The sequence below is a fragment of the Electrophorus electricus genome, chromosome 8 (genome assembly GCF_041902795.1).
Source record: "Electrophorus electricus isolate QZ-2024a chromosome 8, ASM4190279v1, whole genome shotgun sequence".
Taxonomy (NCBI): Eukaryota; Metazoa; Chordata; class Actinopteri; order Gymnotiformes; family Gymnotidae; genus Electrophorus; species Electrophorus electricus.
This window is the reverse complement of record NC_137504.1, coordinates 10,000,585-10,018,982: the sequence shown is the minus strand read 5'-3', so window position 1 is coordinate 10,018,982 and position 18,398 is coordinate 10,000,585. Positions and strand designations below refer to the sequence as shown.

General features: G+C 37.7%; 1 protein-coding gene across 1 annotated transcript; it reads left to right on the top strand.

Moving 5' to 3' along the window:
• Positions 1–8,485: 8,485 nt before the first annotated feature.
• LOC113585998 (complement factor B-like) lies at positions 8,486–17,905 on the top strand. Its single transcript, XM_035526769.2, has 18 exons — positions 8,486–8,593; positions 9,932–10,123; positions 10,224–10,409; positions 10,525–10,698; positions 10,956–11,042; positions 11,253–11,386; positions 11,641–11,788; positions 11,925–12,056; positions 12,144–12,239; positions 12,545–12,682; positions 12,906–13,012; positions 13,198–13,327; positions 13,445–13,592; positions 13,747–13,826; positions 14,036–14,142; positions 16,947–17,079; positions 17,332–17,381; positions 17,578–17,905. Exons 1-18 carry the CDS (start codon positions 8,527–8,529, stop codon positions 17,740–17,742), a joined length of 2,274 nt encoding a protein of 757 aa, XP_035382662.1. The 5' UTR covers positions 8,486–8,526; the 3' UTR covers positions 17,743–17,905.
• The last annotated feature ends 493 nt before the right edge of the window (positions 17,906–18,398 follow it).

Genomic DNA, 18,398 nt, shown 5'->3' with positions numbered 1-18,398 from the left:
TGCTTTTGGTAACATGCATTTTCTTATGGTCTCTGCAATGTGGTGAAACATAAAAACTGTAAATATGTCATTTTACAAAATGGATCTGTACATTCTGTACATTGTGTACATACATATATACACAACCATATACATTGTACATTGCGTATATAAACATAATATACATATATTGTACATACATTGTTAATATATTTTTGTACATATATAGATATATATTTCTCTATGCACCCTTGTTTTCTTTTTTCTTTTTCCTCAGTTTGGACAGAGCACTCTCAACCATTTCACTGCGGGTTATACTGTGTATGACTATGTATGTGACAAATAAACCAAACTTGAAACTTAAAATTATCCTGTGTAACAGTCTGATTTGTAAACTACATTCCCTCAATATACTAGTAAACTATATTACTTTTGCTGCTATACTTTTGTTTTAGATGTTATCTTCTATTTGTGTCTTATTACCTGTCTTATTACCTTCAATTGCATTTATACTCTGTAAAGCACTTTGTAAGCATTATTTAAAATGTATAATAAACAAAGTTGCATATAATAGCACCACCACCACCACTAATAACAATTGTTTTTACTTTTACAGAAGCTTTACCTTTTAGCAGTAGTTTATAAAATGTTTATCCTGTCCTCTACATAAGCTCTGTTCTGATTACTGTCATGATACTGTTTGCTTCCTTTGTTCAGTGCTTTAAAAAAATACTCTGATTTCTGAAGAAGAGAGGCAAACTGAATATTGTGGAAAATATCATATATATATATATATATATATATATATATATATATATATATATATATATATATATATATATATATATAGAAACAACAAAGCACTGAACAGGTGGGGAGAGGAGGGGTGAAGGGAAGGAATGAATACAACTCCCTGAGTGTAAGGCCATGGAATGTGGGCTTGGTGCCATGTGCCACATGTATGGGATTCTAGTCATGTCCCTGCACCACACTGTCCCACATGTAAGCATTATAATCAATACCTGAAAAACTATATGTAAAGTTTTTAATGAATGATCATTATCTTTAGTAGTAGTATTACTTATTATTAACTTTGTTGTTACCTAATGGGAAATGCACAGGTTACCCCTTTTTGAGACTTTGAACTTTTCAGTTTGCAAAGCAAAAATCCCAGAATTGACGTGTATTTGTTTGATTTACGGGAAGTGGGGTGTGCGAGTGAATGCACTTTCATTTGTTGTGTTTATTTTTTACGCAACAATCTGCTTAGCATTACTGTGCTTTTTTTTTTTTGGCTGTTGGTAAATTGTGTAGATTCTCAATAAACCTTGGGAAAAATAGGCCAGGGTTTAAAATATACCTTCTGTAGAATTCTCACACAATTAAGTCATCTTTAGCATTATTTTCTAAGTGGCATAATTCCGATACTTTCATGACAGACATTCTTTGCATTGGAGATGGCTTTGTGCCTTATTACTGATATATGAATAGTGTTTATGCAGAACCAGGGTGATGTAGTAACTTTTATCACCAGCTTTTAGTAAAAGGAAGGAAATTGCATTGTAGCAGAGCATTTCAAGTACACTACAAAATTAATTCTTGTGTATTTTCTAAAAGCAACTTGTGTTAAATCTAAGCGCCAATGATAACTTCTGTTTGTAAATGTTTTGTTTTCCCCTTTTCTTTGCATTTCATGTTATATCTTTATTTTAAATTTAAAGCTTCTTTACTCCCATCATGTATTTGCTTAAGAATAATCCATGTGTAACACTAAATACAGTTTTCATTTTTGCCATTTACCTTTCAAATATGAGAGATTATACACTTGGTGATACATGAGTGGAGGAATACAAGTTGGCTCATTACTATTCATATATCTGTATCTGTAAAAGAATCCAAAGTATTATTATATTAAAGTAACATAATCTGATTATTTTCCATTGCTTTTGGATTACTTTTCATAACATGAATTCCCTACAGTGCCAGGCAGTATTGTCATCAACAAACTCCCACAAGCCCCTGTATTTTCTATAAACAGACTCATGAACAACTCAGCAGATATATAAAGGTTGTCCATACGTCCCTTCCCAGCAGGCCAGCATTGGTGGGAAGGCCCTTTGCTGACGAAGGCCCAGTCCCTAAAATCATGTCACACTGGCTCCACCTGTGTAAACATTCCAGATAGGTATTGAATGTTTTGGCATCTGTGAAAACAAAGTTCTTCATATTGAATCTGTGATTGGAATATACCTTGTGGAATATAGAATTTAATCTTCAGCGAAATATTAATATAATGAGTGCATCTCCTATTGTTTGGAGATGTAGAGTTAGGAAAGTTTGTTGTAGGTTTTTTGTGTTGTTAGGATTAGTTAGTGGGTAGTTTTATTTAATTAGAGTGGGTTTTGTTTGTTATTTTGTCTTTGGTCACTCCTGAAGACACTTTGGTTTGTGGTTTGTGTGTGTATTTAAACTCACGTCAGGGTGTGCGGCGTGGTTGGTCATTGTAGATGTAATGTCTAAATGTAACGTGTAACGTTACAGAAAAAGGGCGGTCGCGTGGAGCCAGCGGGATCTCCTAAGCCCCTTCTCCTCAGCGGACTTGCCAGCGAGACTGGATGGGTCTGCCCAAAGCCTCGGAGGCAAACCGCCGCAGGGACGCTCCTAGAGCAGCGGAAGAGAGGAAGACCGTTAGGGGCGGTAGCACATCTGGAATCGGGGCGGACGTGCACCCCCGCGTGTCCGTTGAGGCCACGGACACGTCAAGGCGCCTGCGGGGACGGCAGGCGTCACGTCACAGCGCCATATGTTTGTGTGTTGGCGCTATCGTGCGTTTGTGTTTGCGCCTTTGTGTTTACAGGTGCAACGTTTTGTGGAGCATACCGGACTGCCCCAACAGAGGCAGGGAAGCTGCTTTTCTCCCTCTTGCCTTGAGGTCTCCCTTGCTGGCGGCACCTAGCCTGCCTGGTACTGGGTGTGCGCCAGGCACTGCCGTGCTGTGTTTTCTTGTACATGGCGCCCGGAGGCTCGCGTTCATTGGACGGACGCGTCGGGAGCCGCGAGTCACGTGGTTTGGCCAGCCACGTGCAGTAGGAGGACTCTCGTGTGTGGCCACGCCTGCACACACCTGTACTTCGTTTTGTCTGTGTGTATTTAAACTCACGTCAGGGTGTGTGGCATGGTTGGTCATTGCAGATGTAATGTCTAAGTGTAACGTGTTTGTTAGACGTATCCTTGTGTATTGTGTTCGTTTAACGTCAATCGTTTCTTGTTCATGTTTATCGTTTGTAATACGTGAGTGCCGCTGTCGTTTGTTATTAAATGTTTGTCCCTGTCAAGGAAGTCTGTGCGTCCTGCCTTGCGCCCTGCGGCACTCGGGCCGACATGTTAGTTTGTTTGTTTATGAACCATAACCTCTGTAAAATGCACTGAAAAACACCTTCCATTTGTGCTTCTGTTTGTTTTGTTGCTGCTCACTTTATCACAACTTCCATTATATTAGCTGTTTGTCTCTTTTTCCTTGTTACGGCCTCACAGCCTAACACTGTAACACTGGCCAAAAAAAAGGTCACTACCTGGGTTTAACTAAGCAAGTAGGTAAGATCCTCTCATTGGATAATTACTGCATGCAGTGAGTAGCCTCTCATTTGTTAAACAACCATGTAGAAAGACACATCCTATGGTCATGGAAAAGATGTTAATCTGTTTCAGAAGGGTCAAATTACTGGCATGCATCAAACAGTTAAAACATCTTAGGCGATTGCTGAAACTACAAAAGTCGGGTTAAGAAGTGTCCAATGCATTATTTAAAAAGTGGAAGGACCATGGGGAAACATCATCTTGGAGGAAGTAATGTGGTCAGAAAAAAACCTTGGATTTTCGTGATTGGCAATCACTTAAACATGTGGTGAAATCAAATCGTAGAAAAACAGTAGAACTCAGGGATATGTTTAATAGTGAAAAAGAGCATTTTCGCACATACAATTCGAAGGGAACTCAAGGGATTTGGACTAAACAGCTGTGTAGCCTTAAGGAAACCACTTGTCAGTGAGGCTAAATGGCTTCAGTTTGCTAGGGAGCATAAAGATTGGACTCTGGAGTAATGGAAGAAGGTTATATGTTCTGATGAGTCCAGATTTACTCTGTTCCAGAGTGATGGGTGCATCAGGGTAAGAAGAGAGGCAGCTGAAGTGATGCATCCATCATGCCTAGTGCCTACTGTACAAGACTGTGGGGGCAGTGCTATGATCTGGGGTTGCTGCAGTTGGTCAGGTCTAGGTTCAGAAATGTTAAGAATGAGGCCAACTGACTACCTGGCTATACTGAACGACCAGGTTATTCCATCAATGGATTTTTTCTTCCCTGATGGCATATGGGAATATTTCAAGATGATGATGCCAGGATTTGTCGGGCTCAAATTGTGAAAGAGTGGTTCAGGGAACATGAGACATCATTTTCACACATGAATTGGCCACCACAGAGTCCAGACCTGAACCCCATTGAGAATCTTTGGGATGTGCTGGAGAACACTTCGTGCAGTGGTCCAAATCTACCATCATCAATACAAGATCTTGGGGAAACATTTATGCAGCTCTGGACAGAAATAAATGTTGTGACATTGCAGAAACTTGTGGAAATGATGCCACAGTGAATGCGTGCCATAATCAAAGCTAAAGGCGGACCAACGAAATATTAGTGTGTGTGACCTTTTTTTTTTGGCCAGGCAGTGTATATACACACACATATACATACTAGCAATACAATTGTTAGAATAAATTGTAAAAAGCAAAGGGCAGCTGACACATGAGTATGAGATCAGTTGCTGCCTATTTGAAAAAATGAACAATACCAATCAAAAAATGATCCTGCTAGTAATTGCCATATTTTTAAATGTAGCTGTAATCTAATTATTGCAAAAAAAAAATAAAAATAGCACAGATAGCCATATTCCCTTACATTAACATGTCTTTATCTTTGTATACATACAAATATATGCATCTTGCTTTAGTCTATACACAGAAGGATGGATGTTCACATAGTCAATGCATATAAGCTTCAAGATTATACAAACACTTTCACTGCAAAAAAACCCCTACAAATCAGACATATGCATACTACATATGATACATAACACTGGGGAAATGTCATTATTGAGAAATAACATAGAGTACAGGGATTCTTTTCTTGTCACATTCCTCTTGTACACATCTAAAAATAACTAAGGTTTATATTCATTATAAAAACAACAAATAAAAATGGCAGGTTTCCAATATGTTACAGCTAAGGAAATTTTACCCGAGAAATAACTGAAGGTTTTATTTATATAGTGTCTCTCTCACACCCAAGTCTTTAAATTTATAAACAGGGTAAACAATGAGAAAAGAGAATACATATTAGGAGAAAAGGAGAAGACAAATTAGCATTAATGCACAAAAATCAACATACTCATACAGCTACTGACTGTGTAACAAGGCCATGCCATCTTAAAAGGAGGAGCTCAGGTTGAGTAGTGGAGTATGAATAAAAAATACCCAAAGGGTAGAAAATAACCAGTTAGGAGTCATGAATGCAATCCTATTGTGTGAAGAGGTGCATTTTTGTCATGAGCTTTGAAAGAGAAAACATTACTTCAGGCATGGCAACAAACCCCAGTGCTATCGAGCAACTACACTGGGCTGACCTTTCAAAAAATCACTGTAGCACAAAGTTAATTGATAAATTCTAAGGCAGGAATTGCACAGAATATCAGTTAAGACAAATTTTACCTTATGAAATTTTGGGGAAACTGGGCCCAGAACGATCTGTCAGCCAGCGGAGTATGGGGGTAATAAGTGCATAGGAGAGCATGCATGGACAGAGGAGCTGAGATAAGGGTGCCATGGAGTGCTTCGTAAGCAGAACAGTTTAATCTTTATGTGGGATGTAATGGGAAGCTAACATAACACTTGGACAACAGGAGTACATGGGGTGATTTTAGAGTGGGCAATCTTTCTGATGATTTCTGAATATACTGTACTTTAAAGTTCTGAAAGTCAAACTGCTATAAAATGTGCTGCTATAATCTTCAAATAAATGAAAATGAAATTGCATTACACAGCATTTCAAGTACATTGCAAAATGAGCACTTGCATAGTCATTGCATGTAGCTTCTGTATTTCAATCTAAGAGCAAACAGGAACTTTCTTTGTAAATTTTTCTTTTTTTGCAAGGCCAGGGAGTTCAACATGTAGCTCTGGATAAAAACTGTTCATTGAGGACATTTGCATTTCATGTTATCCTGTCATTTAATTTCCCATATTAGTATAGGTGAAATTCCGTTTTTGCACAATAATATAGATTACAGAGATTCTTCTCTTGTCCCATTCCTCTTATACACTTAGCAGCTCTAAGGTTTGCTAAGGATTCACGGTTAAAGCAACAAATTTATTATATAAGAATGTAATGAAAAATCTCTGGTATCAAATTGCAGTGGATGTATATGTATAGAAATAGGTATATACTGTATATACATGTACACTATATTGCCAAAAATATTAACTCACCCATCCAAATCATTGAATTCAGGTGTTCCAGTCATTTCCATGGCCACAGGTGTATAAAATCAAGTGCCTAGGTGTGCAGACTGCTTCTACAAACATTTGTGAATGAATGGGTTGCTCTCAGGAACTCAGTGAATTCCAGCATGGTACTATGATAGGAAGCCACCTGTACAACAAGTCCAGTCATGAAATTTCCTCGCTACTAAATATTCCACAGTCTGTTTTCAGTGGTATTATAACAATGTGGAGGTGATTGGGAACATCAGCAAATCAGTCACGAAGTGGTAGGCCATGTAAACTGACAGATTGGGGTCAGCGGATGCTAAGAGGTCGGTAACTTTCTGCAGATTCAATCGCTACAGACCTCCAAACTTCATGTGACCTTCAGATTAGCTCAAGAATAGTGTGTAGAGAACTTTGTGGAATGGGTTTCCATGGCCGAGCAGCTGCATCCAAGCCTTACATCACCAAGCGCAATGCAAAGCATCGGATACAGTGGTGTAAAGTATGCCGCCACTGGACTCTAGAGCAGTGGAGATGTGTTCTCTGATGTAACAAATCATGCTTCTCCCTCTGGCAATCTGATGGACAAGTTTGGCAGTTGCCAGGAGAACGGAACTTGTCTGACTGCATTGTGCCAAGTATAAAGTTTGGTGAAGGGGGGATTATAGGGTGGAGTTGTTTTTCAGAAGTTGGGCTTGGCCCCTTAGTTCCAGTGAAATGAACTGTTAATGCTTCAGGATATCAAGAGATTTTGGACAATTTCATGCTCCCAACTTTGTGGGAACAGTTTGGGGATGGCACCTTCTTGTTTCAACATGACTGCGCACCAGTGTGCAAAACAAGGTCCATAAAGACATGGATGAGCGGGTTTGGTTTGGAAGAGCTTGACTGGCCTGTACAAAGTCCTAACCTCAACCCGATAGAACACCTTTGGGATGAATTAGTGTGAAGACTGCAAGCCAGGCCTTATTGTCCAACATCAGTGTCTGACCTCATAAATGCGCTTCTGGAATAATGGTCAAAAATTCCCATAAACATACTCCTAAAACTTTCCCAGAAGAGTTGAAGCCATTATAGCTGCAAAGGGTTGGCTCATAAGCTCTCATCTATCTATCTATCTATCTATCTATCTATCTATCTATCTATCTATCTATCTATCTATCTATCTATCTATCTATCTATCTATCTATCTATCTATCTATCTATCTATCTATACTCACACACACACATGCAAACATACCCTTGCTTCTTCATTACCAGTGGTAGTCTGCCCAGATGGGAGCCAGTAATTAGCAGCTGGTTCATTTTTTCTGCTAGTCGGCCATCAGCTTTAACTAGTAGGCATGGATCATATCAAGGCCAGGTGCTACCCAGTTCTCAATGACTGTGACCCACTCTTGGACATCTTGTAATGCTGACTCGTTCCTGCTTTGGGAGATTGCAGTGCTCTGTTTTCACATCTCTTAAACTGCTCTTCCAGTACCATTCTGTTGCACTGGGTGCATCCACAGCAAGGGTTCTGTTGCATTGTAACCAAAAGTATACTTAGAATGGTTCTTTTATAAAAATTCCCCACTCGCCCTCCGGGCTGTATTTTTCCTTCAAACTCAGGTCCTCTACCAGAGTCCTGGGAGCCTGAGAGTCCTGCATAGTATCTTAGCTATATTTATAAAACCAGCTGAAATCAATCACTGAGGAAGGTTTTAACAGATCCATAATAAAATTATAAAAGGTCAAATCAATTAATTAGAAATTAATATTGCAATAGAAAAAACCTCTACATTTATAATAGTGAATGACAAGATAACCAGCTGAAAATTTTCATTAAGTTGCACCTAAGTGAGATCATATTTAAACATAGTATTTGCTCAGTGGGCCTTTCTGTCTGACTTCCTGTTAAACAGTGACAAAAGGTCCTCTATATGGCCATGCCTACCCTGCTATATAAACATGCATCTACCTTTCTAGTTCCCTATAACCCCATTTACAGCAAGCTTGTAAAGGCAACATGAAGTCTCTGCTTTGTCTGAATTTATTCATTTTTATGACAATAGGCCACTGTCCTCTTGTAACTGGTAAGTCCTGACGATTTTGACTGTGCTTTACTAACCACTAACATTTACATGAATGTAAATTTAAAAGCAACACTGTCATTCCATTTGAGATGACCTTTTTAACTTTGGTCAAGTCTTGTTTATTAACAAGTTACTTTACAATATGTAGACTGTTGAGGGATAGCTATATTTTTGCATTCTACCTGCCTTGAGAACATTGTCCATTCTGCATGTCTATGGTTTGTTTCTGCTCTTAGAAGCAAGACAAGTCAAGTTTTGTTTTTCATCCATCACTGGTTGGGGACTTAATTGTGATTAAGGCCGTTTTCACAATACAATGTTTTCAACTCGGGACCAACTCGGGACCAACTCTGCTAGTCATTTGAAGGCTATTTTCGAGCGGTCCTCTTGAAATCGGTGCTATTTCCATTTTAGTGCGGTCCGCTGCGCGTGTGGAACCCATCTGTTCCGGGCGCGTTTATGGAGTTGCTGATTGGATGATTTTGTAGCGTTCTGCAGGAAGTTCATTTTAATAGTCGGTTTAAGGAGCAGATTACAATTGCAAAATGACTGGCTGTCAGAAGAAACTAATCTAAATAGATAACTTTATCAAACTATATCTGAAAAACAACTATAAACAGAGTTTCTTCACACCATAAATAAACCATTGTGAAATAAGTTCATGAAATATTGCTTGCTATTCATTTACATTCTAAGGGTTGTTGAGTAGACTATAATTTATTTGCTGATTTTGAACTGCAATATTCTACTAAAATGAAATTATTGTATATGCAATGCTATTATGCTGGGAAAATAAATTAATTTTAAAATTTACAATGGTGAAATCAAAGGCTATAATAGTTTAATTGAATAAAGAATATAATTTAAGCAATTCAAAAAATATGCATTTTTTAAAAAGTAGGCAATGATAGCCTGGATGTGTGTGTGTGTGTGTGTGTGTGTGTGTGTGTGTGTGAGAGAGAGAGAGAGAGAGAAGCTAATGATTATTATATTACTTATTACACTAAGACATATGGAGAACAGGATAAGCCTCTAACATTAATTAAAGTGTAAATATTCAAGCAAAATGGCATTTAAACATAAAAGTGTGAACATGGCCTCATTTTACTTATACCATGATGTGTGTCAGACAAAGTTTTAATTATTTTAAAGTCTGAATTTGGCAGGTAGCAATACTAACCAATATATTTTGCTTGAACAAACAGAAATGTTGTTACCAAAGTAATTTCCTCATTTAAACACCTCCAATGGTTCCAAGTCTTGTTTCATAATCTTACTTTCCATTTCATCACAGTTTCACAAGCCTGTATTAGATCCCACTTGTCGGTTTCTGTGTAGGTGCTCCATCTTCACATCAGTGTTTGGACAGTAACCTAGCCATCAGGGGAGGCAGTTTCACCCTCTCCAATAATGGTGGTACACTGAAGTACCACTGCCCAGAGGGTTATTATCCACATCCTGTGAAAGTACGCCAGTGTTACAGAGGGCGCTGGTATCCTGCACCTACCAGAAAACAGCCAGAGTGCAAACGTAAGCAGCAAATAATTCTGTAACACTTCTCCTAGTCTCTCATAAATGACACATTGTCCTTCATTCTAGATATTTGTCTCACTATATTTTCATTCTTTAGGGGTGACTTGCCCTAATCCAAATGTTCTGAATAATGGAATCGTGGACCCCTACAAGAGGATTTACTACATAAATGACACAATAACTTTTAGGTGTTACTCTGATTACACCTTCCATGGCTCCTCCACCCGTGTGTGCCAGGCTAATGGGAAGTGGAGTGGTGGCACACCCGTTTGTAGTCGTAACTGTACGTAAAGAGCTTTTCCACTGGTTCTGCTGCTTTTCATACCAAGTTACCATGTGTACAATCATTAAGCTGCAGCTAGGAAGGTGTCTCATGTTGAAATGTACCCAACCCACAGCTGACCACTGCCCTGATCCCGGCATTCCGCCTGGCGCCAGAAGAACAGGCCACATCTTCAACATCGATGATGTGGTTACCTACCGTTGCCATGACAACTTGAAATTGCTGGGTTCCAAAGTTCGTGTATGTCAGGATGATGGACAGTGGTCAGGGCAAGAGCCAGAGTGCTATGGTGAAGAGCCTGGTCTACACATATCATACTGCTGCACATCACACTGAATAGCTTTCAAATGTAACATGTTATCTACGAATAATATAAATTATGGTTTGTACAACCTTTACTAATATTGGAAACAGACTTTTAGTCATATATGTACTAATTACTGGTATCACGATAATAAAGCATGTTCCAGTACTTTATATGTTACGAACAGTAGGAGGATTGTGATGTGTGTCCTGATATCACCTTTACTGTGTTCTTCATTTTAGCCGATTTCACATATGACACTCCAGAGGAAGTAGCAGAGGCTTTTAGCAGTTCTCTACAGACTACTTTAACTATGCATGAGGAAACAGGTGAGTAGACTCCACAGCTCATATTTTCCTGTTAGTATCATCACTTTGATATCTAAAACCTGAAAACACATACATCTCATTTGTCATTTTTATTATTTCTAATGTGTTATTTGATCTTTTGATTTTAGAAATTCTACATTTAATAATTGTTGTAGCAAAATGTTTAATGTATTAATGCACTCATAACAGCACACCTATTTTATGTTTCAGATAAAGAAGGGAAGAGAATCAAACTGGAGCAGGGGGGAAAACTTGACATCTACATTGCCCTGGATGCATCTGACAGCATAGAGGAAGAAGATTTTAATAAAGCAAAGAATATCATTAAGCAACTTATAGAAAAAGTAAGTTAGTAAGAATGTTGGAATTCTTGGTTTTCAATTTATGACTCTTAACCCCAACATTTGTGATTAATTTGATATATTCTCTTTAATATATTCACAAGCTTCACTGAACTAGTATGTAAAATGTCTGGAATCCATATACATAGTGAAATCCATTTGTTCTGTGTCTCATTTACTGTGCATTGTTCCAGATTAGAATGGTCTCACTTAAGGGTAATCTTTACTGTATTTAAACTGAACCCTTTTTTCATCAGATTCGCTACTATCAGGTTTCCCCAAACTATGAGATCATTATTTTTGCCACAGAAGTGACAAGAATAGTTAGTATCACTGATTACAAGAGACGTGATGAAAAAAAACTGGATAAAATTCTTCAGGACCTGGCAGACTTTAAATATGATGGTAAGCCATTGACCATAAGGTTCATCTTAAGGTGCATTCATTTGTGATAATGCATTGCAAAAATCCTTTCCTTTGAAACACATTTTGACACTAAGTACTGCCCTGTTTCATTATGACAATTTTTTATAATTGGCAGCAAAAGGAAACAAAACAGGAACCAACATTGCAAAAGCCTATGGAGCAATTTTGGACAGCATCAGTTTTGAAAAGGCCAGAAATCAAAAGGCCTTTAATGATATACAGCATGTAATAATCATGTTCACTGATGGTAATGACTTTTTATTCAACAATATTTTCATCATAATATAATGTTAATGTCAGTGTAAATTTGCAGTTCCTATTTCAATGTCTGCAGGTATTTACAACATAGGAGGGAAACCCAAACACAAGGTTAATGAAATCAAACAAGTTGTGTACAATGGACAAGTTGAGAAACGGGATGAATATCTTGGTGAGAAAACCCTGCATTATATGATATACAGTTTGGATTCCTCTTTCTGTACTAGCAATGAATTTTTATTAGTAATACTAGTGCTCCTAATTCTGTCAATAAATTCTCCTATCCATTAGATAGAATTTGTGCATTGTGCATTATTCTTTATATGTAAGCTATACCGTGCTTTTAGAGACAACCAAAATACTATTTAAATGTGAATAAGATAAATTAGAATATCTGATCTTAAAACACATAACTACATAAAAACTTTAAAAAGTGCACTTTGATGGTCCACTGACACAGATATTGTCACATTTCAGATCTGTATGTGTTTGGTGTGGGTGATGATGTGCAAAGAGAAGACATTGATGACTGGGTAACAAAAAAACGGGATGAGAAGCATTTCTTTTTACTCCAGGATATGGAAAATGTGGAAGAAACCTTTGATCAAATGATTGGTACTTCTGTACTTCTCTCTGTTGTAGAGCTCACACAACTTTTGCATTACCATTAGTTGGCTGCATCATTATTACACTGCTTTAGTTGTAGTGGATTTTACTGTGCATTAAATAGAGAGATAGAGAGTGAAAGAGAGAGAGAGAGAGAGAGAGAGAGAATTTGTGTGTGTGTGTGTGTGTGTGTGTGTGTGCATATCACATTATACCTTTGTTTCTTACATAGATGAGAGCACTAGCGTGAGTCTGTGTGGACTTTACAGAGACTATGACGATGGAACACCATCAACCATGCGCCGTGGATACCCCTGGCTGATAAAGATTGATGTGACTGTTAGTATAATAAATAAATAGTATTTAAAACCATGTAATAATTGTTGGTGTAGTGAGTTTATATTTAAAATTAAAATATATATGTTAAAGAAACTACTTTACCTCTGTATTTTTCTTGATGTCTATCTGATTTTGTCAGCTATGATGAAAAGTTTAAGAATTTTTGCTTTTCTTGTTCTCCACAGCATGAGGATGGTACAGTAGTCAACTGCTTAGGATCACTGGTCACTCCTACATTTATTCTAACTGCAGCCCATTGCTTTAGGTTTGGTGATATACCTGAAAATATTAAAGTTGGGGCACCAAATGTTAAAGGTACCATATGCAGTTGAAAGAAAACAGTCCTTTCAAGAAGTTTGAACAAAATAAAAATCCACAAGGATCATAAAATGTCATAAACACTCTTTTTAATCCTTTTTTATTTGTGATCAGGCACCCCATTACCAAAAGTGAAGGAATACATACCTCACCCCAAATTCCAAATCAGAGATAAAGAGAAGGAGGGAATTTCAGAGTTCTATGAGTATGATGTTGCTCTCATTGAACTAGAGAAAAGTGTATTAATTGGTACTGATCTCAGGTAAGCAATCTGAGTGAATCCAACATCTTAATTTCAGTTTTCATAACATCCCATAACAGCATGACAATTATATATAACAATGACAATTACATGTGTGAATATACCTAGCCCGAGGTATATGCTAACTTTGTATTCTCGGTTACTTGTATACTAGAACCATATGCATCCCCTGCACCAAGGAGACGAGTGGGGCTCTAAGATTGTCTTCCAGTGGTGTGACTTGCAAACATCATAGTGAGTCAAAGACATCACTGAAAAACACATTTAGTGTTGATGTAGATATTAATGAGACAGACAGAAACTATAAAAACCCCAAAGAATTATGAAAAAAATCTGTAGGGGTGTAAGATTATTACATAGCCACCTAGCAGTTATGTCACATTAAACTTAAACTGAGGTTTAATTACAACTATGAAAATTGTTTTCTCTTTTTGTTCTTACAGAGGAAGAGCTGATGAATAATGATCTTGTAAAAGCTAATTTCATGTCATCTAAGAAAAAGGATGATGTTGTTCCAAAAAGAAATGTCCAAATCAAACAAGGACATAAGGTAAAGACATTTTACAGTCTATTGTTTCTAAGATTTAATTTATTCTTTTAACATGCCTTAGCATTCCTTTATTATTGAAAAACTGTAGACAAGTGAAAGATCTCAGGGACGTTTGGCAGGAGTTGTGGTTTATGTCTGTTTTACAAGGCCAGCACCCAGGACGGGAGTGCAAATGTCAAAGAAGAGCAGGTCCAGTTCAGACATTGTCTAGGTTGTTCCATTGTCAGAATCATTCCACCGCATGCTTTTTGGAAAATTCCCACAATTCACATTTCCTGCTCGATTTTCTGAAGTTTTTAAATGGACATCGAAATGCAATTTTGGATTTATTTTATTCATGATTTTTGCTGGTCTGCCTGGTTTCGGTCCTAGAACAGGCATTGTCGGTCACATGGATGTGTGAGGAGTCTAGCTGACCAGATTTCAATAATTTTAGCTAGCAAGCACCGATCAATATTACAGAAATCCGGTGATATGAATTTTCTGAGGTTTTCACAAACTAGCCCACCTTTCCATCGTTTTTGGGTAATTGCAAATAGGTATGTTAGTTAAAGTTGTATCATTGCATGTGGGTGTTTATACTTGCTTAAAATATTGTCATAGGCATGCGCGTAACTGCTTTTAAAAGTGCTGGGGATAAGAATGAGGACAGGGTTTGCACTCAATGCAGCTGCCCCTCAGATTTGTGATCCCTTTTAAGAAATCAGGTCTCGGGCACGTTCATTCACTTAAAACAAATCAGCACCGGAAACTAGGGGTTTATGAAAGGTTCTATGGCCGTATAAACAATAGAAGAATAATATTGCTTAATACATCCAGAGATCTATCACCTCGGGAAGGTCTGCAGCGTTTTTACCTTACTTCGACACTAACTGCCACTACCCTTGATAAGCCAGTACGGTCTGGCAAATTCTAAGCTCTGAGCTATCGAACGGCAGTCAAAAATCAATTGAATCACACCATTAAGATTTTATTAAATATTATAATCAACACAAAAGACTTGGGCTCTACTACTCTAATATAGTTAAGAGGGCAACCAGCAAAGTCTGTGCTCAAAATTAAGAAAGATTAAGAAATAGCTTCCAATTTTAGCTCAGTTAATTTCACAGGGAAGCTAAAAAAACAAACTACAAATACAAACAGTACAATCAAATAGTACAATCTACGAATAATTATTAAACTTTAAATCGCATGAATTATAAAAGCGCTTAGATTTAATTAGCCCTATCGCATTTAATCCAATGGAAAATAATAACCGGTTTTAAAACTCTCGTCTGTTTATGTGCTTGTAGCTAAAATAAAAGAGTTTGACCCCACATTGATTAAAACTCTAAAAAGGAACGATTTGACCCGGTGCATCCAGTTGTCCAAGAATAACGCTAAACAGCCCCAACACGGCGTGGTCGCATTCAGTGCAGCAGTTAATCAAAGCCACAATTTAGAGCGGTTTCCTATGGCAGATATCAGCTGTATATGAGTAGGCTTACCAGTATCATAGACATGCTTATTCTGTATAAAATGTGGTGACTATGTGGTGATTAGCGAATGAGTAAAGTAGTACACTATTTTAGACAAAGCTCTTGTATTTCTGAAATAAATGTTTGTAAATCATAAGTGTTTCCACAATTTTAGGTTTTTGAATATGCATATATTTTCTTTATATCACATCTATAAATTTGCAGTGCATTTGTAAAAATGAAGGGTATATGTTGTAATTTTGATTTAAAAAAATTAAAGGAACCACATCAGCTAAGGGACAAGGGACCATCAATCTAAGAGGGGAGGCATGAATCATAGGTGAGCACAGCAGTGATGCGGCAGTTGTAGTTTATAGATTGCTTGATTCACACTGGAAAACTTTGCACATTCTACAGTACCGTGGACAGTTTACGGTAGGACAGGTGGAGGATGATGTAGCTGGTTGACAGCAAGACTCTGTTCCTTGGTTCCTGCTATGAAGGTAGTCTATAGCTGGGGCATCAGTCTGGCTGGAGTATCATGAAAACAGAGGAGGCTGGAAACCACACACACACACTGGAATGGGGTCAGACCAGCAGAGGATTAAGGAGTGTTGGAGTCATTTTGGAACTGTGCAATACAGTTCATGGATGATGCCATCCAACCTGATGGACCTGATGCATGCATGGTGCAGAAGGCAAAGGCAGTTTGGTTGGTGAATACGATCCCTGTTTAAGCTGGAGCAGGCACTCGCCTCTGTACTTGCCATCAGAGGGATGGCAGAAGGTGGCTTTAAACTGTGAGATGGTCATGGGTTTGATTACCAGAGAGCACACACATACACTGATAAATATGTGTCACTGTGTATACGAGCATCTGCTAAATTCCTTAAGTCAAAGTGTAAAATGAGAACATGAGAACTCACATTACTGCAGAAACTCAAGGTATCTGTGCAATGTGTGACACTTTGTATGATGTACAACCACTTTAACACACAAATGTCCGTTGTAGAAACAAATTCTTACATTTATAAAACCCTCTAGGCTAGACTTTTTAAAGGAACCTATGTTTAACATACCAGTTCTTGTACATTTAACATTATAGTATAAGCCTGTGCATGCTTCTTTCTCCCAAGCCTCAGTTATTAACCTAAATGCATTAAAAAGCGTTTGTTAAAGGTGCAGGAACTAAAAACGTTATGTTCATAGAGAAATGAATCTTTATATGCGTATTATCTGTGAATAGCCAAGCAGTGTGTCAAATGTATCACTAATCAGTCCTTTGTATGCCACTACACAAAGTTAAAAACATCTGCTAATCTCATACTGTTTCCACCTTTTCCTTAGAGGGCCTCATGTATTGAAGATGCCAAAAAGGAATTAAAAATAACAGATGAAAAAGCTAAGAAGATTATTACAGAAAACTTCCTGTGCACTGGTGGGGCTGAACACAATCAAGTAGATGATATTTCATGCAAAGGTAATTTACCTTAAGTTGTTTGCTAATACACATCTGGCAGAGCTTCTTAGAGAAAGATTGAATGTAGTGTTTCAGAATATTTTAGTGTGTTAAATAGAAGATTCTTGTTTATGTTTTTACATTGTCTTTCTGAGGATAGCAATTACATTTTCTTTTCTTTCTTTTTTTTTTTTTTTACATTTAATTCTTATATGAACATACTGTGAATTATTCTTATAGGTTTTCACTCTAATGTCTGTTACTTCCAAACAGGTGATTCTGGTGGTGCTACATTTATAGAGCAAAAGTATCGTGTGATTCAGGTCAGTGTTTAAATCACCTCCTGCCTTCAAACTTTTATTTTTTGATGTAGTATTGCATTTAAATATCTGTGAGCAGATGCCTCAAATAAGATGCCTCAAATAGTTGAACTATAAAATGTTTATGATTGATCTGAAATTTGCAGTCTAAGACCATGTCCTAGGAGAACTGTTAGTGTAACTGTTTGTTTTTTAATAGGTTGGAATCATCAGCTGGGGATTGAAGGATGTATGTAAAGACAAAACACAGTCTATCGAAACAGCCAGAGACTTCCACACAAACCTCTTCAGTCCAGAAGTGCAGGCTTTCCTTAAGAAATACCTGGGTGACGGAAAAAGAGGTGCTCCTCTAACATTTTTGTAAATCTAAAGACACGGAGGTCTGCATACAGTTTCTGGAAGTGTGTTATTTGTTCTCTTTTCTTAATAATACTTAATACTTAATAATAACACTGGTTTTTCATTACTGCAAGTCTGGAGCATTTATGGACAATGAGCCACAATAAATCATTTTGTATGTTGAGTAAGAGATTGTCCTGTATTGATTTATAAGTGTAATTGCTTTTCAACTTAAGCAAAAAGAGAAGTGCTACATAAGATCATTGCCTAATAATTACTGGCGCTCTAATAACTAGTGCCTGCCCTCAAGATAATACTTAAATGATTCCTCACGGGGGGGGGGGGGGGGGGGGGGGTTGAGCAGGTGATGGAGTGGATTAGGAAGTCAGGAGCTCCGCTGATATTTTTACTCAAAATTAAGTTTTTGGCACTATTCAGAAAAAAAAAACACACTGGATGTTTGTATGAATATGTAATGTTTACCTCAGGTAAATGGTCGAAAATTTGCATCAGTACCCATACACGGGCAAGAACATTGCTAACCTAACAGGCCTAGCACTACTAGCGGGAGTCACTAGACACCCTGAGAGATGGAGATGGCAGATGTGAAGGCTGAGATTCTCTCAACTCTGACCGAAGATATAACTGTGTTATTGAGGTCAGAGTTAAAGACTGCCTGCA

Coding starts and splice junctions, on each gene's coding strand:
- LOC113585998 (XM_035526769.2), top strand. CDS start 8,527: ATGAAGTCTCTGCTTTGTCTGAATTTATTCATTTTTATGACAATAGGC. Junction 10,410..10,524: donor ACCCGTTTGTAGTCGTAACT/GTACGTAAAGAG, acceptor CCCAACCCACAG/CTGACCACTGCCCTGATCCC. Junction 17,080..17,331: donor AGATGATATTTCATGCAAAG/GTAATTTACCTT, acceptor ACTTCCAAACAG/GTGATTCTGGTGGTGCTACA.